Source organism: Choloepus didactylus, chromosome 17 (genome assembly GCF_015220235.1).
Source record: "Choloepus didactylus isolate mChoDid1 chromosome 17, mChoDid1.pri, whole genome shotgun sequence".
NCBI lineage: Eukaryota > Metazoa > Chordata > Mammalia > Pilosa > Megalonychidae > Choloepus > Choloepus didactylus.
Genome location: NC_051323.1, coordinates 37,512,087 through 37,537,147, shown reverse-complemented (window position 1 = coordinate 37,537,147; position 25,061 = coordinate 37,512,087). Strand labels below are relative to the sequence as shown.

The following is a 25,061-nucleotide window of genomic DNA, read 5'->3' as shown; positions in this document are numbered from 1 at the left end:
GATGCTCCCGTGTAAATAAAGTGGTGAGGGAACAGGGAGGCGGCCATAACTCCGGCTGTAGAGATCAGAACTTGTGAGCTGGGCCCTGAAAGACAGGAAAAAGATGGGAAAACCAGTTCAGGCAAGGAGAAGTTGTGAGTAAAGGAAGGAGTATTGGATTTGTGGGGCTTGTATGTAAGAGTGGTTGAAGTTTGGTTCAGATATGTGGTGCTCAAGAAGACATAGTGGACTGTTGGATTAAAATGCCTAGAACAGTGCCTGGCACTTAGAGGAGGCCTAGTAATTATTTGAGAAATAATTGGATGGATGAATGGATGGAAGGAAAGTTAATGGCCAGGTTCCAGAGGACTAAGGGGCTTATATTTTATTCTTCAGACTGCAAGACACTTTTGAGTAGTTTTGAGCTAGGAAGGAAGGAAGGATGTTCACGGCTGTGCTTCTGGAAGGTTGGTCTGGCTACACTCTGTGAAGTGAATTGATCCATGGGGAGACCCAGTGAGGAAGCTGTTGCTTCAGGTCTGATTATGTGACTGTGAGGGTCTGAACCATGAGTGACAAGAAAGATTCCACACATAGAATCATCCAGACTCAGGCTCTAACACTAACTGGATATGGGTAATCAGGAGATGAATGTGTGTGATGACCAAGTGACTGGGAGAGATTTTGGTGCCACGAACAGAAATAAAAACTCCAGAAGGACCAACCCAGTTGGGAGGGAAGATGAATGTGGGATGTTTGAGGTAGCAGACCCATGACTATGGCTTCTGCCTGGGCTCCCCTGGAGAAAGGATCATGTCTTTCAAGACTTGTCCTTCACTGCACTTAAAGTTGGGCAGATAAATCACACGAACATTCATATAGTAAAATAATCGGACAGTTTCATTGTCATTACCCTTATTGTTAATGGACTAACTGTTCAGTGTTGTCAAAGAACTGTGAGCCGTGTACTGAACAAAGTCTTTGTTGCAGACATCAGTGTGGACCACCCTGACGAGAAGTCCATTATCACTTATGTGGTGACTTACTATCACTACTTTTCTAAGATGAAGGCGTTGGCTGTTGAAGGAAAACGGATTGGAAAGGTGAGTTCACACCAATTTTGGAAGTTCTGAGACATAATTAAGGTTCTGTCTTAAGTTCTGGCAACTGAGCACCTCATTCTCCCCTGTACTCATAAATTTTGCCAGAAGCAGCTCATGGTGAAGCCTCCAAATGGCAGGGAAATAGGCACCAAGGAGAGAGAGCTAGAGCCCATGGGATTTCAGAAGCCTTTTCTGGGTAATGGGAAGTAGGAGTGGTGGCTAAAATAGTTAAGGGATTCAAGAGGGATATCAGATGCCGAAACACCCCTCTCCTCACACCCACCAGAAAATCAGGTATTGGAAATGTGGGAGTTGGCAGATGGCATGGGCGTGAAACCCTACTTATCACAGTTGAAGAGGCCTCAGTATTGTGCTTTACATTTCTGGTTTGGCTGGTGTTTACCTGTCATATTTTTCAAAACACCTCAGACAAGGTGACACTGATCTCTTAGTGAAATGGAATGGAGAACTAATGGGCATTCAGGGCCAAACAAAGCAGGGCCAGAGCCCTTTTTGTTTCTCCAGGAATCTTGGAGGTTAGGTAACAGGAGTGGTCCAAAAATCTTAAACCCTGCGCCCGGGGGTTGGGAGGTTATAGAACCAATTACAGCTGAATTAAGCTGTCATTGCTCACAAATAACGGCTACAGTCTGAGTGCTATAAGCAAAGAGTTCCTGGAGTTAAAACGCTTGTGCCCAAGTAGCACAGAACCATTTCAAAGCCGGTCATTTAGTGTGCATGTGCCCACGTAGACTTGTAATCATGTTTTCCTTAAAATAGTGACACGATCTTGCTTTTCAATTTTTCCAACCCTTGCTTACAGGTGCTCGACAATGCTATTGAAACAGAAAAAATGATTGAAAAGTATGAATCACTTGCCTCTGACCTTCTGGAGTGGATTGAACAAACCATCATTATTTTGAACAATCGCAAATTTGCCAATTCACTGGTCGGGGTTCAGCAACAGCTCCAGGCATTCAACACTTACCGCACTGTGGAGAAACCACCCAAGTACGATGCAAGTTGTAAAGTGTTTCCATTAATATGGGAAAAGAGATTATTGCAGCCAGTGGACCCCTGACTTCTGTGATCTTGTCTCTTAACTGTGAAGGCCTCTCACTAATGGCCTTTCTTTTTCCTTCTCTTCTGATCCCCCTGTGTCTCTCAGATTTATTACAAATCGTGCCCTTGTCTCAGCCCTTTCCAGTAGGAATGTGCCGCTGGATATACAGGATATGTGAGAATCTTAAGAACTATACAGATCCCCTGTCTCTTATCTGAAACCTTTGTACCTAATGTGTTTCCGAATTCCAAATTCTCTGCATTTTGGAAAGGTAGCACAGTGCGTATGTTGTATTTTATTTTATAGCACCACCATGGGCCTGAGGCAGTAACCTACAGTTACTATTCACAACTTGTGTAGGATAAAAAAAAAAGAAAGAAAATAAATAGCCTCATATCAGTTCAGGTCAGGTGTCACTGTCAAATGAGTTACAGAAAAATTTGATCACATCTTTTTTCAATTCCGAACTGTTGATAAGGGATTGTGGACCTGTTATCTCTTGTCCCAAAGTCATTCTCCCTTTTTCTGACAACTCCATGCAGTCATGAATTCCTTTGTGAGGGCTCTGAACACCTTTGAAAATGGCACTAGGTGGACATTGGAAATAATCCTAGGTGAAATCACTCAGCCGTGCCCTCTGAGGGAAATAAGTCCATTGTCCAGAGCTTAGATTTAAACTCTGATTGAGGTGATTAATAGAAGAGTATTGTGAGTCTTTCACACCTCAAATATAAATCTCAGCCACAGCAAACAAGCAACCACTGAAAGAAAGTTCCACAGTTTGGCATATTTTTAGGTTTATAGTACCCCATAACTAACCCACTGCTGTCTTGCTAAAAGGCATTTCACATAAATCAGACCAGAGATAAATGGCTTTAAAAATTGCGTGGCTGTGTGAAGTTTTGTTTTTTTTTTCCCTCCAGAAACAAATGGATTTTTCCCCTTGAGGGAACAGAAAATAGTAAATAGTGTTTATGGCTGTTTTTCTCCATGCTCAGATTTACTGAGAAAGGGAACTTGGAAGTGCTGCTCTTCACCATTCAGAGCAAGATGAGGGCCAACAATCAGAAGGTCTACATGCCGCGGGAGGGGAAGCTCATCTCTGATATTAACAAGGTAAAACTGTCCATCCCTTGCTGTTTTGACCCTGACCTCCCCTAAGCTTCAGGTTCAGTCGCTGGGTCTTGATGGTTAAAAAGGCAGGAGACTGGAGGCACCTGGCCCTGTCTGCTGAATTGATAAATAGCAACTGTTGCTAAGGTAGGGCAGAGGGTCCAGGTGTCCCAAGTTGGCCAGCCTATTGGGGGTTTGGGAGCAATGTTAGATTTTGTCAACCCAGCCTTGACTCAGGCTCTTTATCTTATTCTCAGATATATATTCAGTATTCCTCTTACCTGTCCAAGGCAATTGACACATCTTTAAATTGCAGAAGGGAGAACTTGAAAACTTGCTTCACATATCCAGGATCTTTGGCAGTTTTGGGGGGTTGGGGCTCCTTCCCTCAGAGAAGCTTTCAATTAAACAATTTATATTTTTGTGCCTCTTATGTCTGCAATTATGAAATTTCACAGTGGGCATTATTTCCAACTAGAAATTTGAAAAATCTAGAACTGTGTTGGTCATTTATACCCACTTAGATTCTTTTGAGCGTAATCTTTTAAATTTTTCTAGTGGGAAGGTAAGTTTCATGTGGGAAAGGTACTCAGATATGCAAATTTAAAATGACTCAGGGTGGGATGAATGAGATTAATATGATTTATTTCTGAGAAAAATCATTTATCTTTTTTATAGGTTCAAAACTGATTATTTCCTCTCAGAGTTAAGTAAGAGATTTATAGTTATATGCTTCATACCTACACTGTTTTGTTTTCCAAATACAAAACAGAATCTTTAGATTTAGATAAGGGAGAATATTCCCATGTGGATAAACTGAGGGAAAAACAAAATATTTTTTCTCAAGCCTTTAGAGTCAACGACGGTGGGAAAGGATCTCTTGTTAAAGTTTTGGGGTGTTTTTAACATTATTGTTAGAGCAGTTTGCAGAAAAATTATGCAGAAAGGACAGAGTTCCCATGTAGTCCCCTCACACACACAGTTTCCCCTATTATTAACATTTAGCACTGGTGTCATACCTCTGTTACAACTGATGAAACAATGTTATAATTTTACTATATATAACCCATAGTTTACATTAGGGCTCATTCTTTGTGTTGTATAGATCTGGTTTTATTTATTTTTGTATTCTGCTAACATATATGCAACCTAAAATTTCCCATTTTATCCACTTTCAAATGTCCAATTCATTGGTGTTAATTGCATTCACAAGGTTGTACATCCATTACCATCATCCATTGTCAAAAGTTTTCCATTACTCCAAAGAGAAACTCCATATTGATTACCAGTAACGACCCATAATCCACCTCCACTCGACCCCTGGTAACTTGCATTCTAGTTTCTGACTTCATGAATTTGCATATTCTGCTTATATAAGTGAGATCATACAATATTTGTCCTTTCGTGTCTGGGTTAGTTTACTCAACATAATGCCTTCAGCGTTCATCTATCAACGTTGTATATCAGAACTTCATTCCTTTTTATGGCCAAATAATCCATTTGTGTATATACCACATTTCGTTTAACCATTCTTCGGTTGATGGTCAGTTGGAGTGCTTCTACCTTTTGGCTATTGTGAATAAATGCCACACTGTGACCATTGGTGTGCAAATATCTGTTCAAGTTCTGGCTTTCAATTCTTTTGGGTATATACTAAACTGAGAAGTAGGATTGTTGGGTCATATGGTAATTCATAACTTTCTGAGGAATCGCCAAACTATTTAATAACATAGTGGCTGCACCACTTTACATTCCCACAGACAAGGTGCAAGGGTTCCTATTTCCCCCATACTCTCCAATACTTTTTTTTTTTAATAGCTATTCTAGTGGATGTGAAATGTTGTCTTGTGGTTTTGCTTTGCATGTCCCTGATGGCTGATGATGTTGAGCCTCCTTTCATGTGCATATTGGCCATTTATATATCTTCTTTGGAGAAATATCTGTTCAGGTCTTTTGCCCATTTTTTAATTGGGTTATTTGTCTTGTTGAGTTGCAGGAGTTCTTTAGATATTCTGCATATTAAACTGATCAGATACATGGGTTCCAATCTTTCGAGTCTTTTTTTAGAAATACAAGCTTAGCTGAGGACTGTAGCGAAGAAGGTTCTTCGAACATTATAGGAAACTTTTCTTCTTTTATTTCCGTAGGCCTGGGAGAGACTGGAAAAAGCAGAACATGAGCGAGAACTGGCTCTGCGGAACGAGCTCATAAGACAGGAGAAACTGGAACAGCTCGCCCGCAGATTCGATCGCAAGGCAGCTATGAGGGAGACGTGGCTGAGCGAAAACCAGCGACTGGTGTCTCAGGTTCTGTTCTAGACATTATTAGAGAAACTTTTCCCGGGGTCATCTAGAAATGTAGATCCCAGGCGAGAATCTAAGGGACATGGGACAGCTGCTTATCCCAGTTAAGGAACTCGTCTCAAGAGTTCATCAGCATACCCAGTTTTCTGAAGTAACTTTGAGACTGAAATGCCCCTTCAAGACTGATCATGCTCTCTTCCCGTGAAGAGGATGTTTATCAATTCTAATATACTTTCTCTTCTGTTGATCTAACTTTTCATTGGAAGCAGCTCAAGTGTAGTTGGTTTAAAACTAGTGAATGTGTGTGAACCATTCATGTTTATAAATAAGTTTTAAAAATTTCACTATTTCCCCCAATCACTGGCCAACTAACCCTTCAAGGCAGTGAAACTGGTTGTGAAATAAATGAAAGCGGCTTTCTTTTCTACTTGGCTTCACATAAACCATTACTTGCTCTAGTCTTTTTAAGTCAGGTGCTGGGTATGAGCTGGAGCCCTCTGTAAAATGCGAAGTTGCTGATTTGTTTTGGGGCAGGAGGGCATCTGAGCTCCAACATGGGGCTTTAAGGATTCTAGGGAAGGCAGCGCCCAGGAGGCAGCAGGGGACCCGGGGGCTGTGTTCGGCCTGTAGGACCACCAGTGGTTAAGGTGTGCTCAGGATTCTACTTCTGTTCTTTCTTTGTTCTCATTGGATGGCTTTTTTATTTTCTGTTTCTTTTCATTCCTTTCTCTGTAGGACAACTTTGGATTTGACCTTCCAGCAGTCGAGGCTGCCACAAAAAAGCACGAGGCCATCGAGACAGACATTGCTGCGTATGAGGAGCGCGTGCAGGCTGTGGTGGCCGTGGCCCGGGAGCTGGAGGCAGAAAACTACCACGACATCAAGCGCATCACAGCGAGGAAGGACAATGTCATCCGGCTCTGGGAATACCTGCTGGAGTTGCTCAGGGCCCGGCGGCAGCGCCTGGAGATGAACCTGGGGCTGCAGAAGATATTCCAGGAAATGCTCTACATTATGGACTGGATGGACGAAATGAAGGTAAAACTCCACTGATCAAACAGAGAGGAGGCCAAAGCTGATCGAGTCGGGCCTCTCTTCCCTGGGACCCACCCACCAACCAGCCTCCACCTGTATCCCTCTGGGCTAATTGCCCACCCCGTAAAGTTGAAGAGGGACCTTGTTTGTTGCCCATGGGAAAAAGCTTAGCTCACAAGTTAAATGAGACATCAAGTGTGATGAAGACCAGTTCAGTAGCTTCTGAAAGCCTGTTGTGATTGAGAGCTAGAGTGTAGATTTTTTCCTCTATAGGAGGTCATTTCAGATGTGGTGGTCTTTCCTGCCTAGGAAGGGACCTGTCCTTGTGCCGTGGCCCTGGCCCTGTTTGTGTCCTCTGATGCAGGCCTTCGAAAGCTCATCTATGCCAAGGAAAGCATTTAGCCTTGTAGATAGAACAGGGCAGTTTTCAGATAGTCTTGTGAAGCCCCCTTTTTCTCAGTGCATTGTGTTCCCAGGCTTGACCTTATGCAAGGGATTTCCTCCCCAGGATGTAATCCCTTGTCTTTCGCTTACCTCTTGAACTGTTCCTGGCAGAGGGGCAAGGTCACTTGATGCCATTAGTTTTCCCTCCTTTTGTCCCAGATTTATAATGTTTTTAAGTATGGCCTTTCTTGACGTCTTAAAATAGAAACATTTATAAAACGTAGAAGAGAGGTTCTGTGTATTTTATAAATCATAATGCGCGTGATAATTTGGGTTGGGCCGGAGACTTCTTCAGAAATGAGAGTGACGTAGAAATTCCATCTGGAGAGGATGTGGGATGAGGCCCCCAAATTTGCTAGAAAAAAAAATTTGGTAAAAAAAAAAGTGTTATTGGAAATGGGATGGGACCTCACCAAAAAAAAAGTGTCATTGGGTTCAAACTTAGACCCAGGGGGTTGCTTAGTGTCTACTAAGCATGGCCACCTGCCTCTGCTCTCCTTATTTGGTTGAAGATGTGGTTTATAAGCTTTTCAACTAGATTGTTCTCCCACTGATTGTATAAGTGTCATAGAGGCATACCAATAACCAAGAGAGTGTTTACTTAAGGGTCAGCAACTTCTGAGAAATTTCTTTTAAACTTTGAAGTGAAACAGTACTACTCCCTTTATCTCTTCTTAAATAGATATTGCTGTAGCAGTTTTTTTCTTGGGTTCTCAGTTTACATTTTGGAATCTTTCATGTCAGCCCCCTACCCTTTTTTTCCCTCCTATTCTATATCTATTAGTTTAGATTTGACTTTCTTATGCCAAGGTGGATGATCCTCCCATTTATTCAGTCCCTCCTGCTGCTGGCTTTCAGGTTTGCTTTGTTTTGTCCTGGCTTGCTTATTGTCATCTTCCCCCAAAGGTATGGGGGTGGGAATAGCCAACTAGAGGGAGGGTGCAGTTTGGTTCCCGGCTCTCAGCTTGTCCAGAGATGAAGTGATGCTGAAGCCACAGTTGTATTTCACAGATGTCCTTTCTGTTACCTCTTGCGCACAGGTGCTATTATTGTCTCAAGACTATGGCAAACACTTGCTGGGCGTGGAAGACCTGCTACAGAAGCATGCCCTGGTGGAAGCGGACATTGGCATCCAGGCGGAGCGGGTGAGGGGCGTCAACGCCTCTGCCCAAAAGTTTGCAACGGATGGGGAAGGTGAGGCTTGGACCCTTCCAGGCACTACCGCCTGGTCACCTGCTGCGTGCAGCAGTAGGGCAGTGGAGCTTTTGAAATTAGTGCACCATCATGGGTCCCCAGTTGACTTGTCTGCTGCCATATCATGGGGATGTGAGATGCAATGGAGTGGCCTTCCAAACACTTTTAACTTTTTCCTGTTTTGTGGAATGGACAGGTCTCTTCCTCAAATAAGTAAATGCTGCTTGGTTTTGAATGACTTAATGCTTGTCAGCGAGGCTTTGCCAGAGTACATTTGACGTGGCCACATACCAGCTGCCTGATGTGGCTGCTCACACACCCTGTGGCTTTCACATCTGGTCAGACATCTCTGTGTAGTGAAAGGATTTTGTTTTGCTTTGTGTATTTTAGAAACAATTTAGTGCAGCTCTTTTCTTTCATACAATTCATGTGTCTTCTTGGTTCATAATTGATCACTTTGTCTGTGGTTGGGGCAAAAAAAAATAATGCCTGCCATACCTCCTATTCCAAATCAAAATCCTGGAAATAGATCCATTGCAGTTACCTTCCAGTGTGGCTCTGTGCTTTAGAATCAGATCAGCAGCTTAATAGCAAGAGCATGGAGCGTGGCTTACTGCCTGCAGTTTGCAGGAACCCATGTTGATCTCTGTAACACGCTCACATTTTCTTGCTTGGTATTAAACAGGTTACAAGCCCTGCGACCCCCAGGTGATCCGAGACCGCGTGGCCCACATGGAGTTCTGTTATCAAGAGCTTTGCCAGCTGGCGGCCGAGCGCCGGGCCCGCCTCGAAGAGTCGCGCCGCCTCTGGAAGTTCTTCTGGGAGATGGCTGAAGAAGAAGGCTGGATACGGGAGAAGGAGAAGATCTTGTCCTCCGATGATTATGGGAAAGACCTGACCAGCGTCATGCGCCTGCTGAGCAAACACCGAGCGTTTGAGGATGAGATGAGCGGCCGCAGCAGCCACTTTGAGCAGGCCATCAAAGAAGGAGAAGACATGATCGCGGAGGAGCACTTTGGGTCTGAGAAAATCCGGGAGAGAATCGTTTACATCCGGGAGCAGTGGGCCAACCTGGAGCAGCTCTCGGCCATTCGGAAGAAGCACCTGGAGGAGGCCTCGCTGCTGCACCAGTTCCAGGCAGATGCTGATGACATTGACGCTTGGATGTTGGACATCCTCAAGATTGTCTCCAGCAATGACGTGGGCCACGACGAGTACTCCACGCAGTCTCTGGTCAAGAAACACAAGGATGTGGCTGAAGAGATCGCCAACTACCGGCCCACCATCGACACACTGCATGAGCAAGCCAGTGCCCTCCCTCAGGAGCACGCGGAGTCCCCAGATGTGAGGGGCAGGCTGTCAGGCATTGAGGAGCGCTACAAGGAGGTGGCTGAGCTGACACGGCTGAGGAAGCAGGCGCTCCAGGACACCTTGGCCCTGTACAAGATGTTCAGTGAGGCCGATGCCTGCGAGCTCTGGATTGATGAGAAGGAGCTGTGGCTCAACAACATGCAGATCCCGGAGAAGCTGGAGGACCTGGAGGTCATCCAGCACAGGTGAGCGGGGATGCCAGTAGGGGCAGGGGGTCTTGGAGCGCTGGCCTGGCCTGCCCTGCCCCTCACGACCACCATGACAGGGTTGCTGATCGCCCTGGTGCATTGCCTTTTCAGATTTGAGAGCCTAGAACCTGAAATGAACAACCAGGCTTCCCGGGTCGCAGTGGTGAACCAGATTGCACGACAGCTCATGCACAGTGGCCACCCAAGTGAGAAGGAAATCAAAGCTCAGCAGGACAAACTCAACACACGGTGAGTAGAAGGCCAGTGGTGTGCCGTCCGTCCCCTTCCCTGTGCCTAGGGCCGAGGAGGGTGAGGTCACTTGCTGGGCCTCACCGTCGGGAATTTCCCGGATGGGGTCACTGGCTTGTGGCACTCATGTCGTGGTGTCGGCGTCTGCCTTTTGAGCTCTGTTTGGTAAGAGGTTTCTCTCAGGGTGATGTCATTTGGGCAGGAGGATGAACCAAGCCAGCCTGGCACCTGCACTGTCCTTTTTAAAATGATTTCTAAAACAGGATTTTATGGCATGTTAGCCAACAGAAGTCCTGATTGTAATGGTGGACTTTTGTCCTGGCCTTAACTTTCTGTTTATTCAACACATGTGAGAATGGATCATGGTGGCAGGCTGGCCTCCATTCTGAAAGTGACTGTCAAGCCTTTAGATTTAGGAAATATTCATTAGGTGCATTTCAGAGACCAGTAAAATGTGCATTGCAGACATAACTTACTTGACTCCTTGGGGGAAAGACAGGTTTTAACTGCTGAAATTTGAGCTCTTTCGCAGATCCCTCTTCATGTCAGGCTTTTTCTGGGTTAAATTGGGTCCCTGAGTTGTTTGTGTAATATTTGGAATCTATGTACCAAATGAGGTTATTTGTTTTCCAGAAAGCATGTAGCTTAAGAAAAGATTTTTTTAATGGTGGGAATAAAAGAAAACAGGTTTAACCTTGGCTGTTAATTTCATTGTCCAGCTGTGAACATCTCATCTCTCTTTGACACTGCTTTCCCCCATGCCCCTGCCATCACAGGTGGAGTCAGTTCAGAGAACTGGTGGACAGGAAGAAGGACGCACTTCTCTCTGCCCTGAGCATACAGAACTACCACCTTGAGTGCAATGAAACCAAGTCCTGGATCCGGGAGAAGACCAAGGTCATCGAATCCACCCAGGACCTGGGCAATGACCTGGCCGGTGTCATGGCCCTGCAGCGCAAGCTGACTGGCATGGAGCGAGACCTGGTGGCCATCGAGGCGAAGCTGAGCGACCTGCAGAAGGAGGCTGAGAAGCTGGAGTCAGAGCACCCTGACCAGGCCCAGGCCATCCTGTCGCGGCTGGCCGAGATCAGCGACGTGTGGGAGGAGATGAAGACCACCCTGAAGAACCGCGAGGCCTCCCTGGGAGAGGCCAGCAAGCTGCAGCAGTTCCTACGGGACCTGGACGACTTCCAGTCCTGGCTCTCCAGGACCCAGACAGCCATCGCCTCGGAAGACATGCCCAATACCCTGGCAGAGGCGGAGAAGCTTCTCACCCAGCACGAGAACATCAAAAATGAGATCGACAACTACGAGGAGGACTACCAAAAGATGAGGGACATGGGCGAGATGGTCACCCAGGGGCAGACTGATGCTCAGTACATGTTTCTGCGGCAGCGGCTGCAGGCCCTGGACACTGGATGGAACGAGCTCCACAAGATGTGGGAGAACAGGCAGAATCTCCTCTCCCAGTCGCATGCCTACCAGCTGTTCCTCAGGGACACGAAGCAAGCCGAAGCCTTTCTCAACAACCAGGTAACCTTCATCACTGCCTCTGTTTCTTTCCTGCTAGAGCAGACCCTGGTTTTCTTTTGAAGCCTTTTGACCAGGGCTGTAGGTTTAACTGCACCTGTGTGAAATTAGGAGGCTAACTTAAAGACAGATTTTACTGACTCATAAGGCATTGAAACCCATCATGAGGAGGGGAACAGGTGTGGAGGAAGATTTGTGGCTGGGAGCTGTCCTGACTGCAGAGTGGGGTTTGATTTCAGCTGCTGTTGGAGGCCCTCTTATGTTCATAGTACATCCTCATTATATTTCATCCAATTACGTGAACTAGGTATTGGCCCAACTTAAAAGTTACGGTGAGAATGTTTTTAGGTGGGGACTGAATGACTGTCTTCCTTGCTCTCAAAGGGCAAGGGATGTGCTCAAGGCTCCACTTGATGACACAAGGCAGAGATTAGAGAAGGAAGGACGGCTGTGGATGGTCGCCAACATCAGGGTTGTTAATCTAGTCTGAACGGTAGGTTGCTGTCACCCTCATAAGCACATGAGAGGACCCTTGTGGCTGGTACACAAAGTTTTGCTTACTTTCCTCACTCACTTTTGGTATACATTTAGAGCATTAAACCACTTAGGGAAATGTAGTCACTTATGGAAATTAACATAATGGTGCCCCACTGGGTTTCTTTCCTCCCGACTATTTTATCTGATCCAATAGATTGTTTCATTTAGCTGTGTGATGAAGCAAGTATTGCAAAGTTTGTTGCATGGAAGTCTAAGACACAGAAAAAGAGTCCTTGCATTATTCTGAAAGTGAGATGTATTTGATGTGTCATCCTGTTGTTTTTCCTTTTTTAATAAGGAGTATGTTTTGGCCCATACTGAAATGCCTACCACCTTGGAAGGAGCCGAAGCGGCTATTAAAAAGCAGGAGGACTTCATGACCACCATGGACGCCAATGAGGAGAAGATCAATGCCGTTGTGGAGACAGGCCGGAGGCTGGTGAGCGATGGGAACATCAACTCGGATCGCATCCAGGAGAAGGTGGACTCTATTGACGACAGGTGCGGTTTTCTGAGGTTCCCACAGGAGTCTCGCACCCTGGGTCCCCCGAGCTTCTGAATCATTGGTCCCGCAGTCCTTGGGACTGTGGTATGCATTTTTCAATGGGTGAAATATGGGTGCTTAGCAGTTTTTTAATCTACTGACCATAGAAAATTAGCAAGAGATGTATGGCTGCCAACAAATGTGTCTCTTGTTATAACACATGCACAAGTGTCCACAAAAGAAAAGATAGTCTGAGAAGCTGAACTATCCTTTAGTTAGAGGGCCGTAATGCTCAGAAGCAGTCAGGTATAAGCCATGCCCTTCAAGAGCTGGCGCAGCATGTCCTCAATGGGACTTGGAGAACCAGAGGTTTCCCCAGCCAAGCCCACGGAGACTTCTCCAAATCCTGTCAGGCAGGAGTGGAGAGAGTGAGCACTGCTGGTCCTGGGTACTTGGCAGAGCCATCGTTTCATTAAGCTACTAAAGAATGTTATGTGGCCCTTCGTAGGAAATTGGCTCCGTAATTTTTTCGTGATGAGCAAAAAGGCCATTTTCTTCTGCTGCCAGGCAATTCCAGGATTGGGTACTTTTTTCTTTTTTAGAGTTTCTGAAAGATTTTCTCATTTTCTGAAGGTCAGTTTGCCCTGTTCGACCCTAACCTCAAGCTCTCTCCCTGCCCGTGTTACTGAAACAGGGGGGTCAGGGCAGATGAGGGCTCGGATGCGGCAGCAGGACTGGTGCTGGACCAGCTGCCTCCATCCTGAGCCTCCCTCTCTCGGTCAGTCACTGGTCTCCATGTCAACAAATCCGTTCTGGTCCCAAGTTGGGGCTGGATTTAAGGGCCCGCTGTGAGACTGATGGCATCAGGAAATAAGCTCTTCCTCAAGGCTTCTGTTCTAACCTCCATGTGCAGTGAAAAGGAAGAATTTCTTGTTGAGAGCACTCCCTTGCCTCCCACTTGCAAGAGGGTCCCCCTGGGAACCCTGGATTTTGAGGTGGGGGGTGGGAATTAACTTTCTTTCCCATAAGGATTGAGTTCCTGGCTTTTTAGCACTTCCGGTCTTTCTTTTTTCACTGATCCAGAGCCTAAACCATCTATTCTAATGGCTACTGCGGGATAGGGAATAAATTATATTAATTATAATTTAGTGTCTGTTGCTTTCTAAACCACTTCAAACAAAAGAAAAAAAATTCCTCCACCAAACCCTTTTTAAATGAGCATGAGAAGCAAGGACTGGGCAAGGCATTCTTAGCCTAGGGAAAGTGAATATCTTTTTCCTAATGTTCAGTCTGCCATTATTTTGTAAATATGATTTACAGCGGTCCTCCTATGTAAGGTGGACACAGCTGGTTTCCTGAAGGCGGCTCAGCTGTTTGAGACACATGCATTGAGGCAGGCATTTATATGTCCCCAGTGCTGCAGCTGTACTGGGTTGTTGGAAGCAGGTGCTATTGGCAAGGCAGGGGACTCCTGGAGATGAGAGAACATTTCAGCAGCCCTCAGTTGTGGCTTAACCTTCCTCTTGCCCTTGACTGAGGGCCTGGGCTCCTGGAATTTCAAAGCCTCTTGAAGCTATTCCGATTTTTAAAAAGAAACAGAAAGAAGGTCGTACACTATTGATGAGCATAAGGAAGATGGGCGGTGGGCACCTTTCCACTGAGCTGTCATAAGTTTTATTATCTTTTTCTGCTGCTGTTAACAGAATTCTGGTTTTGGTTTACTATCCCTAGAGGCTGCAAGACCTGAAACCGATCCTAGAGGATAATTGTCTGTTATTAAAAATATACAGATCTCTGAGTTTCAGGTGTTGTGGGGGCACAAGCTAAGAAAACATCTAAATGTTCAGATCTAATCCCCTTGTCCAGAAACATTCCAACAGTTGTGAAGGTATTCTTGTCGAAGGCAGAATCATTATAACTTGATTAAGTTCTGGAAATCTTGTCACTTACCATTCATTGGATTTGCTGAAATAAAAAGTACTGGAACAGAGACACTGATTCTAACAGATGTGGGTGGGGCATGAGTGGCCTATAAAGTGCCTATGACTTAGGGGAAACAGAGCCTGCTGTCCAAGCCGGCCTTGGGGTGTGAAATGTGTGAGCTCCCTGGCTAAAAGGATGATCCTAGCCATAACACAGTTCTGGGAGAGCGAGGATGAATATACAGCTTTATAAAGCAAGACTGTATCTCATACAAGGAGAAAGATTAAAATTATCAACCGATTTTAAGTCTTCACAGGGACCAGAGTTAAGCCCAGTATCTTTTTTTTTTTTTTATTAAATTCAGTTTTATTGAAATACATTCACACACCATACAATCATCCATGATATACAATCCACTGTCCACAGTATGATAACATAGTTATGCGTTCATCACCACAGTCTTATCTCTGAACATTTTCCTTACATCAGAAAGAACCAGAACAAGAATAAAAAATAAAAGTGAAAAAAGAACACCCAAATCATCCCCCCATCCCACCCCATTTGTCCTTTAGTTTTTATCCCCATTCCTCCACTCATCCATACACTAGATAAAGGGGGTGTGATCCACAAGGTCTTCACAATCACACTGTCACCCCTTGTAATCTACATTATTATATAATTGTCTTTAGGAGTCCAGACTGCTGAAGCCCAGTATCTTTTTCACATGATGGTTGAGAATAGAAGGAAAGAGGGAAATAAAGCAAGAGTTTTAATCTTGCCCTGAACAAAGAGCACTTTTTCCACTGTGGGAAACGACAGCCGAGTTTTATAGCTCCCTGTCCCTGCTAGCTGAATCCATGACCCACCCTTGGGAGACCTTCCCCCCGAGTTTCACTTCCCGTGAACGCTGTCAGTTGCTGCTGCTTGTCAACACTCAAGCCACACTTACTGCTCTCCAGCTTCCCAAGTCCGTGAGAGTCACAGCTGCTGGCATAGCCGGGTCTCCCTCCTCCAAGCACACCCCCAGAGGCCAGTCGTTGGACAGTGTCCTAGATCCATGCCACCTGGACACAGGGCTCCAGATCCCCAGCCTCCCTGTGGCTTGTCCCTTCTTCAGGGTCTCACTACAAGAGAAGGACGATCTGGGCGGAAACCTGTTGTGTGTGCATGAGGCTGCACTGCTCTAACTGATGGGTGATGATACAAGAAATACTTTCAGAATTCTGCTGGTTGTATCTCTCCCTTAGTGAATCTTCTCAGTGTTTGAGGTTCTCATTTCCGTGAGTATTGAGGATACTTTTCCTGCTGTAACTGCCGTTATCTGGGAGTCTTCTGGCCACCCTGTACTTCGTGAGGCCCTGTGGAAGGGGACTGGGTCTTGATTCCTGGCCTTTGACTAAGGGCAGGAGTGTTGTGCATCTTGGTCCTAATCCCACCTCATGTGCCCTCCCTCCTCAAGTTTTGCTTTATTTCCTTCAAGTCCCGTAGTTAGTGTCTGACTTCAAGAACTCTTCTTCATACTCCTTCCCCACCTGCATTTTTAGATGAGGAATTGCTGTAGCAAATAAATATTCTAGAGCGGTAAGCCCAAATTCTTGAACAACTATCAAAAAGAATATTTGGGAGGGGTTTGTGATGAAAGATAGCAAAGAAGTAAAGTGGCTCTGGCCTTTACTGTTTCTTGTTATAAAAGCAGTAGGAAGTCGACGGTTTTAATTTTAAGGAAAAAGCTCCTCCCTCTAATCTTATCTCAAGCACAGTGCCATTTTAGTTTGTTCTCCCTAGTCCACCCCTTGGAATTTTTACGTCATTGAATCTTCATAAGCCCTTTTCATTTAGCATTATATAAGAACTGTTTTTTAGTTTCACATTTTGCCTGAGTGCTTATGAGCATCTCAAGGGCCCTTTTCCTGAAGCTGCGGAGCCCCTTTTAACTAAAACAAACAATATTAAAAAGTCATCATGTGTATCTTTTACCTAAAAATTAGGTTAAGAGGGCCCCGCAGTGCTCACTGGCAGTCATATTTCCCTTTAGAGTGTGCCAGTTTCTCTCTCTGAAGCCCTGCAGTCCCTGGAACCTGGGGGTGCTGCAGGAGCAGAGGCTTGTCCTGGGCTCCTCAGGCAAGGGTGGCTGTGGTGCTGCTGCTGTCAGTTGTCGGCACTTACTGAAGGCCTGCGTGGCATGTGGCATCACTGTAGACCTTTCCTGTTCATGGAGAGGGTTCTTCAAAAGTCAGTCAACACATATTCTTCCTTGGCATGTTGGAGAAACGGAGGTTGTGTGCTTCCTCACCCTGCACTAGGGGCTGGCAGGAATCGATGAGCGACATTGCCCAGGCACACATGGCACAAAGTAGCTTTGAATCAAAATGAAGACCCACCTCTCCTCATTTACATCCCGTTCCTTGCCCATTCCTATTACCCGGTACTTAGACTGGCTTTGTTGCTTAGATCACTTGGGAATATGAGGGAGTCTTCATTCGTGGAAGTGCTTCTTGATTCTCAGTGTGGTGCAGCTCATCCCCTCTTGCAGTGGAGCCATTTAAAAGCAGGCCTTTTCAAGGTGTTCACATTACTGTTCTTTTGTTTCTGGTGGGGAAGCTAAGCCACTGGGGCATGAAGGAAGTTTGCAGTGAAGTGCCAGGACCTCGGAGGGTTTGCAGGGAGAAGCTTATGTATGCAGCGTTTGGGCTGTTGACAGAGCCGTAGGTACCCTGTTTCCCTTCTCATTAGTCATGCGCAGTTCCTTCCATTTCTTGCAAGTTTCATTTAATGTTTCATGCCTTTATTTCTCTGAACCTTAGTTAACTTCCTCTCTGAACAAAGAGTGGAGTTGAGTTAGGTATATAACCTCAACGGTCCAAAAAGTATAACCATTCCTGGGTTTTGTCATGAGCCTTTTTCTCAAGATGGGAACCTATTTATCAAGCAACATTAAAATCAGTTACATGATTGTACATAGATACATATATTCTGAGCTCTGTACACGTCCTGTCGCAATTACAAGTTTCTTGAATTCACCCACAGTGCCTAAAATGGAGACACATACCCAGTGCCTGCTCGATAGTTTTTGCTTGTACCAGATCAGGGAGCAGCAGGTTCACAGAGATCATCTGACTGTACCTTTGGGCTGTTGGTGGCTTGGCCAGGAGGTTTGGTGTCTCCGGCTGCCTCACTTGGAGGACACTGAAATCTGTTGTTTATCTTGCCTCCCTCACATAATTGAGAACTATAAACAAACTCTTTGCAGCATATATTGAAGCCTGGGAAAGAAATAGAGTTGTAACTTCTGTATTTCAAGATCCCCTGCTTTCTTTTCTTAAAATTATTATTATCGTTTTTCTAACAGACACAGGAAGAATCGCGAGGCAGCCAGTGAACTGCTGATGCGACTGAAGGACAACAGAGATCTTCAGAAATTCCTGCAAGATTGTCAGGAGGTGTGTCACCCTTTCGTTCCTGCCTGCCTGGTCTCCAGCGGTAGCCAGCCAGCATTCGGCAGAACAGCCCCTTCAACTGGAAATTTAACTGAGGCTGTCACCCGTCTGACGTGGGAGTGGGGCGGTTTGGCACCTTGTCAGTTCTCTAACCCACGAGGACAGTACTCAGCCTGTATATTCTGCACTCATCATAGTCTAGGACTGCATTGCCCATTACAGTAGCCGCTAGCCACATGTGGCTATTAAAAATTAAATTAAATAAAAAATGTTTCCCTCAGTCACATAACTTATTGTAAGTGCTAAGTAGCCACTTGTGACTAGTGGCAACTGTATTGAATGGTGTAGGGTGTGATCTTTCCATGGCCGCACAGAGTTCTGTTGTGGAGTATCCTATAGCCTAAAAGCATGTTGTATTATGTTCTAAGTATTTAAAGCAATGTATATACAGTGTGAAAGGAAAGACCTAAAGGGAATGGGAATTGACTACCAGGTGAGAAGCAGAGATTTTTAAAAAATACAGATAAACCAAGTTTCTTAGTCATTTAACGCTAAAATGTCCATCCTTCAGACTCCTTTGGTATGTGTCTAATGTACCAAGAGCAGAAATCCTGATGGCAAACACCGAGTTTTAACATGTGGTATTAATCTAATGATTCTTTTACTGTTTCATGCTCCCCTGACACGTGGATAAACAAACTTTGAAAAACTAAATTGCTAAAAAACTCCAGGCTCTCTTGAGCTAGTTGGAGAAAAACACCTAGCTGACTTCACATGTGTGAATTCATGAGCAGTCAGATCTCTCTGTCTGCCAGAGGACAACTGTGACACTCAGGCCTCTCTGGCTTATTAGAGTAAATCTCCTAGAAAGCAAAAATGGGATGAGGGACATTCAAGAGAAGTGCAGAGACCCTGGGGTAGAGGGAGCGGGGACGAGATAAAGTCGTGTGCTAAGAATATGACTCAGATAATCCCACACACCTTGCCTGCACACGTGGCTGTGTGTTGGAGGAAATACAGCTATTATAATAACAGATCGTCTGTGACAGAAGCACTTTGTGTCCATTAAACTGCTGTATTACTGTGAGTCTTGCAATATACTCCAGCAGCTGAACCTTAAGAAGGAAAGCCCTAAGCTATGTAGCTTACGGTCTGTCGGCTTTCAGTGCCACAGTGATGTATCTAGGTCTTTGGGGGATTTGCCTGGAACCAGACAGAGGAGAGTGCCTCTACTAAATGACTCCCAAGCATTAATAACCCATTTGAATAGGATGTTCATTTAAAGAGGCCCATGTCCCAAGACAGGGCATAGAGGAGAATAAAGGGGACCTAAACTTGGCTGTGTAGAGTTGGATGTGCTGAGTGAATACCAAGTGGCCCTTTAGTATTGGAGGGAGTAGAAGGGATGGGGAGATGTCTGCAGGCTGGGCCACACCTTCCACGGTTGGTGGTCCCTGTATCACCTCCATTTAATGTTGCCCTTGAAGCACCATCAATGGCTCATTTTAATCTCAGGCCATATTCCTGGGGGAGAGGGTGGGGAGTTATTGGGATCCCATATCCTTGCTTCAGGGGTGAGTTAATGAGATGAAATTCATTCACCTGACCATGGGCAAGCCTGCCTTAATTTTGAGAAAAAGAGTGCCAAGAAGCTGTTAGGAGGCCAGTGGATGGTTGAGAGAAACTCTGTTACATTTGGAATTTCTAGTCCCCTGTCTTGCACTTATACACATATGGATTCATAAATAGAAGTATGTGGAAAAAGTTAATAAAATGATAGTCCTGCCCAGTGAAATCACAGGGAACAGTCAGTCATAGATCTTTAGATCTTTGTAATCAGCATCCTTAGTTACAAGGAGTTTGCTGCCCAACACACACTGCTACTGGTTGCCAGTTTCCGTTTGGAAGGCCTGGAAGGATTCAGTCCTGTGTGATTTCACATGGTGTGCAGGAAAGCTTTGGCTGGGCCTTTTTGTTTCACGGAGATGATGTGCAGGTCTCCCTGTGACAGCTCTGTTAAGTCTCCTAGTTTATCCTTTCTTTCCCTGTCCTGCCCAACTCCCCTGAACCTCGTTAAAAAATTAGTGCCACTGTAGTCTCTGCCAGGGGTGCCAGGCACCCCCATCAACACCCACCATCTCTGCTTAGTGGCAAACTTGAGCTCAGTTTTGGGGTCTCCGGAACACTTGGTGTAAAAATACAAGCAAAGGGGTGATACATATTATTCCTGGGCTGTAAACTGTATGCCTCATTTAAATACTCCATTTAAGCCAGAATCTCTAAAGAATGGAGTCTGTGTGCAGACCAGCCCTACATTTGAAAATCCACTTATTAGGCCAGTAGCTATTTACAGAGCACTGAGAGGTCAAATTTAGTACTCTTGGTGTTGTTCAGGGTCCAGAGAATCAAGAGATTTGTCTCTTTCTCACACTCCCTTCCTCGTGGGTGCCTTGGCTAGAGTAGAGGAGATGGAGATGGGGCGATCAGCCCTTGGTTGCCACCCCCGCCCCACCCCCATAAACACCACCCTGGGTGGGGGACAGCTCTTGCCCCAGCAATACCATGGGAATTAGCTGGGACCCACCTGCTCCCAGTTAAAGAGAGAGGTATAAAGAGCATGAATTTTGCAGTGTTATGTTAATGATATCCTGAAAAATGAGTAAATGAATGATGTAAAAGTCATTTCTGTTTTTTTTTTCCCCCTTAGGACTACCCCTCCAATTTTCTGAAACTGTTATTTTTTTCAGGAAGACAATATAGCAAGACATGTCTGGCGCAGGAATAGCGAGTTCAGTGTAAGGAGTTCAGTGCTTTGCCTTTAGCTTAATTCAGTAATCAAAGCATTTTCCCTACTCTTTTCCAATCTGCACGGCATTATTTTCTGCCAAGAATGAGGATAGTCTTCGATGACCTTTGCAAATACCCACAAGTGATAATAACTGTAGCTCTGGTTCCAGAATGCTGATGAACTAGCAAGTTCCATAGATCCATTTATTGTGCTGTGTTGCCTGATGCTTTATCTGTAGGATGATGTGTTCAGCAAAGTGCAGATTTGTTTATAAGCCTCTGATTTTTATGTAGCTCTTTTTTTAGTCGCTCTTGTGTGTGTGGTTATGAATAGAGAAAATACGTGACTGTCTTTGGCACTTTCAGTAAATGCCTTTTACTGTGTTTAATGTGTGTGTGTGTAGAACACAATAGAGGGAGAAATTTTATCCTTTGGTTTCTTTTTTTTACCTCTCTGCCCCATAGATTGAATGGACCATCATAGTATTTTAGCCACTCAGATAACTAAAAAATAGGTAAATCTTCTAAAGTAGGAAATTTATTGTCTTATTGTTGTGTAACCCATCTGTTGTACTTGGTTACAAAGGGTTTATGAAATTTATTCTTTTTTCCTCAATAAAGAGTGAGATCAAAGATCTCACCACCTTTTCCTTTCAATCCCCTCCTCCTCCTGTTCCCCCCACCTGGTGATTAGCCTGAGAAAGGTAGAGATGAGCCCAGAGTTTGCCCACATTCAGTGCCAGAGTGGCTCCTATGACCCACTTCACTTTCCTTAACATGGTTTCCAGAGAATAGCCTTCCTGTTGTTCAAGTGAATTTATGAGGAGGCCTTTTCCCAGCAGCAGTCCAGAGTGCTAGTGAATGGCCTTGGGAATGTGAATTCTGTAAGACTCTCCTCTTGGTTTTCTGTGCCATCTGTAAAACTTTAGGGGTAATAAGGGCCATGAAGACATTTATGTGCAAACTTGTTGGGACAGCGACTCGTGTAAAAGTAGACTTCTCATGATCACATAGGAGAAGGAACATGCTCCCCAAGGATGTTTGTTTCTAATTCTGGGCTGACTCTGCATTCCTTTGCTTGCCTTTTACCTGGGCAAACAGAAGGCTCTGCCTGGGTTAGGGCTGTGTGCGGGGTAGGAGATAAGACTCAGAGTTAAGACTCTGGCCAATGCCAGGCAGGCAGCAACATGTTGGGGCCGATTTGGGTTGAAAGCCAGTGGGAGAAGTGGGACCTGGGCCAGATGTTTGACCAGCTTACACCCCAAGCCTCCTAAGAGAACCCCCTTCTCATTTGTCAGTGGCTGATAGGCTCTCTGTGGCTTTCCAGAGCTCAGATACAAGTAGACATGTTGGGTCTCAAAATCAAGTCCTATGGAGTGTTGTTGGTCTGAATGAAAGGTTCTTCAGGGAAATAGAGGCTGAAGAGAAAGAGGTGATGATAATTCAGACTTGGGGGACACATTGAAAGGGCATCGTTGTTGGCTTAGCCTTATAGTGAACAGGTTATTTATGCCTTTCCTGTAGATGTACCCATGAAGGGGTAGACGTAGGGAATAAAAGAGTAGGATTTTTAAATTTTGTTTTTTTGTTTTCGTTTTAGAAAACTAAAAGAACAGATTTCCAAGTAGAATAAAAGATAGCCATGATTAACATGGTAGAGCTGACACAGGTATTTGAAAGAGAAAAAAGTGACTTGGACTGGTCATAGCGGAATTGTAGACACAAATAGGGCCAGGGGAGGGGAAACTGGCTAAGTTTTTTTTTTTAAGAGAGCCAGACATTTTGAATGATGGCTTACAAGAGCTTTTGTACTTGTGGATTTAATGTTACCTACATATTTTGGAGAAAAGCTCAAGTACAGCTTCCCCATACAGGTCAATGGATACTTGTCATGATGGGACCAAGTTGTAAAATTAAGTATTTGGGTGGTTGGTTGTTGATGTGGAAACGTGCAGTCTGCACACACCCCTTTCCAGGCAGAAGGAAGGCTGATGTCTGTGATCACAGTCTCTGAAACCCCCCTTATTTTTTTTTCTCTAGCTGTCTCTCTGGATCAATGAAAAGATGCTTACAGCCCAGGACATGTCTTATGATGAAGCCAGAAATCTGCACAGTAAATGGTTAAAACATCAAGCATTTATGGCAGAGCTTGCATCCAACAAAGAATGGCTTGACAAAATTGAGAAGGTGAGTGAAGATGTTTGAAGGGTCTCCCCTCTCTTCAGTGGTGTAGCCAGGTGAGAGAATGAACTGGAGGAAAAAGAGCTCCTTGTGATTTGGCACATTTTCAAACATGTTTGAGTCATGCCTGGTCATATACAGAAGTTACATGGCTGCCAGCATCCTGCTTTCACATACCAATTCAATTCCTGAGTTCAAACCACCAGAAGGGAGAAAAACAGAAACTCAAATGGTACAAAGCGCTTGATGTATCTTCCAAGGAATACTAGGTGTTTGGTCTCTGTCATGTATCTCAAGCGCTGCAGGTAACTGACTATGAGCTGTTGGTGCAAGCTCCCACTGTCTTCATCAAATTATTTGTGTTGCACTGTGAGAACTGAAAAATATTACATGTCTTAAATTTTCCCTGTCTTGTGTAACTGCTATATCCGAAGCACTATAAAAATTGTTAAAATATATCATTTCGGCACAGGGGCATTCTGTGCAGCATGACTGAATCTGAAGGTGAGGTCCCCCCCCTCCCCTTTTGCCTTCACAGTTTTTATATTGTTTCATACTCTTTAACTGTTAAAATAATGTGTTAGATCTTTTAGGGCCGAAGTGGAAAGGATGAAGTCTTAAGTTATTATCATTTCATGTCCCATCACCACAGTTGAAACTGTCAGCATGGAGCAACCACTGGTGGCTTGGCTCCCATGAAACCCATGCAGTGTCGTAAACTAGGCTGCCGTTGATTTTATTGAGCAGTAATTTCATGTGGAAGAACTGTGTGTGTGTGTGTGTTGAATGAATGGGTAAATCACGAATCAAGCATCATAGATATGTTTTATACAGTAACACATATTCTGTATTTAACTGTATTTATTTAAAACCACACTGGTTTGTGTTTTCCAGGAAGGAATGCAGCTCATTTCCGAAAAGCCCGAGACAGAAGCCGTGGTGAAAGAGAAACTCACTGGTTTACATAAAATGTGGGAAGTCCTTGAATCTACCACCCAGACCAAGGCCCAGCGGCTGTTTGATGCAAACAAGGCTGAACTCTTCACCCAGAGCTGTGCAGACCTGGACAAATGGCTGCATGGCCTGGAGAGTCAGATCCAGTCTGATGACTACGGCAAAGACCTGACCAGCGTCAATATCCTGCTGAAAAAGCAACAGGTAAGTGGGCAGGGTGAACACATAGTTCTTTATCATCTAAAGCATCCATGTTCTGGAGAGTTGGTGCTTTTACAGCATTGTGAGGCATTACCAGAATCAACTGGAAAAGACATGATATTAGAAGTATTAGTATGTGTGCATGGGAATAATTTATATCGTCTTCTTAGTTGATGGGTATTATCTCCATTGTACAGTAGAGAAAATGCTCATTTCACTCAACTCTGCATTTTAAAGGAGCAAAGTGTTCATGTTTACACACGTCACCATATAACTTCTAGATATGTGACAGTTATCTGAGTTGCTCAGGGTACTTCACAGATAGTAAAAGAAATCTACCAGTTCTTTACATCGTGATTGAAGAGCACCGAGGGCAAATGAATTTATGAAAAAACAGGTCCAGTGAGGTGGGGAAGGTACGTCTGTGGCAGAATCTTCCAGTGGCTCCCTGGAAGTGCGTGGCTAGTCCCACTGGGCTCAGCAGTTCTGCTTGGAACCAGTCAGTCTGCAAGGATGGACTTTCTGTTTCTTCACCCAAAGTAGCACTACCCTTCCTTTTTCTAAATGATGTGGTTACTCCAGTCCTTTCAAGTCACTGTGCATTAAGGAGGCTTTTTCATGGGTGGTTTGTAGTGGTAGCTGTTTACCTCCCTTACCTGCGAAGAGTCAATGTAATTCATTCCCAGAAGCTGACCCCTGGTCTATGAGCAGTCCATGTTAGGCTTCCTGGGGTGATGTTTCCTAAGTGGGAAACCTGTGCTTCCACTGCTGCCTATTTTTCATGTAAATAAGCAATTTGTGTGTTTTCAGCTGATTATCCAGTATGTCAAAAAGAAAGGAAAAGAATGTCAGCTTTCTGATGAAGGAATTGAGGGAAGATTATTACATTAGCTACCCCTCCCCATACCTCCTTGCCTAAAAGAGCGGTGACCTCAAACAAGACTACCCCATCCTAATATTTAAATTGATTTCCAAAATCAGATGA

At 44.7% G+C, this 25,061-nt stretch overlaps 1 protein-coding gene across 4 annotated transcripts in view; it reads left to right on the top strand.

The window, feature by feature from the left end:
* The window catches only part of SPTBN1 (spectrin beta, non-erythrocytic 1), a 197,263-nt gene that overhangs the window by 147,444 nt on the left and 24,758 nt on the right, over positions 1-25,061 (top strand). For all 4 annotated transcript variants that reach the window (XM_037806815.1, XM_037806817.1, XM_037806814.1 and 1 more), the window contains 13 exons: positions 970-1,082; positions 1,906-2,093; positions 3,144-3,261; positions 5,406-5,564; positions 6,297-6,599; positions 8,081-8,234; positions 8,920-9,790; positions 9,905-10,042; positions 10,819-11,575; positions 12,408-12,610; positions 17,866-17,956; positions 22,781-22,927; positions 23,816-24,079. In XM_037806815.1, the coding sequence (XP_037662743.1) occupies positions 970-1,082; positions 1,906-2,093; positions 3,144-3,261; positions 5,406-5,564; positions 6,297-6,599; positions 8,081-8,234; positions 8,920-9,790; positions 9,905-10,042; positions 10,819-11,575; positions 12,408-12,610; positions 17,866-17,956; positions 22,781-22,927; positions 23,816-24,079 (3,506 nt within the window). The remainder of the gene's footprint in view (positions 1-969; positions 1,083-1,905; positions 2,094-3,143; positions 3,262-5,405; positions 5,565-6,296; positions 6,600-8,080; positions 8,235-8,919; positions 9,791-9,904; positions 10,043-10,818; positions 11,576-12,407; positions 12,611-17,865; positions 17,957-22,780; positions 22,928-23,815; positions 24,080-25,061) is intronic.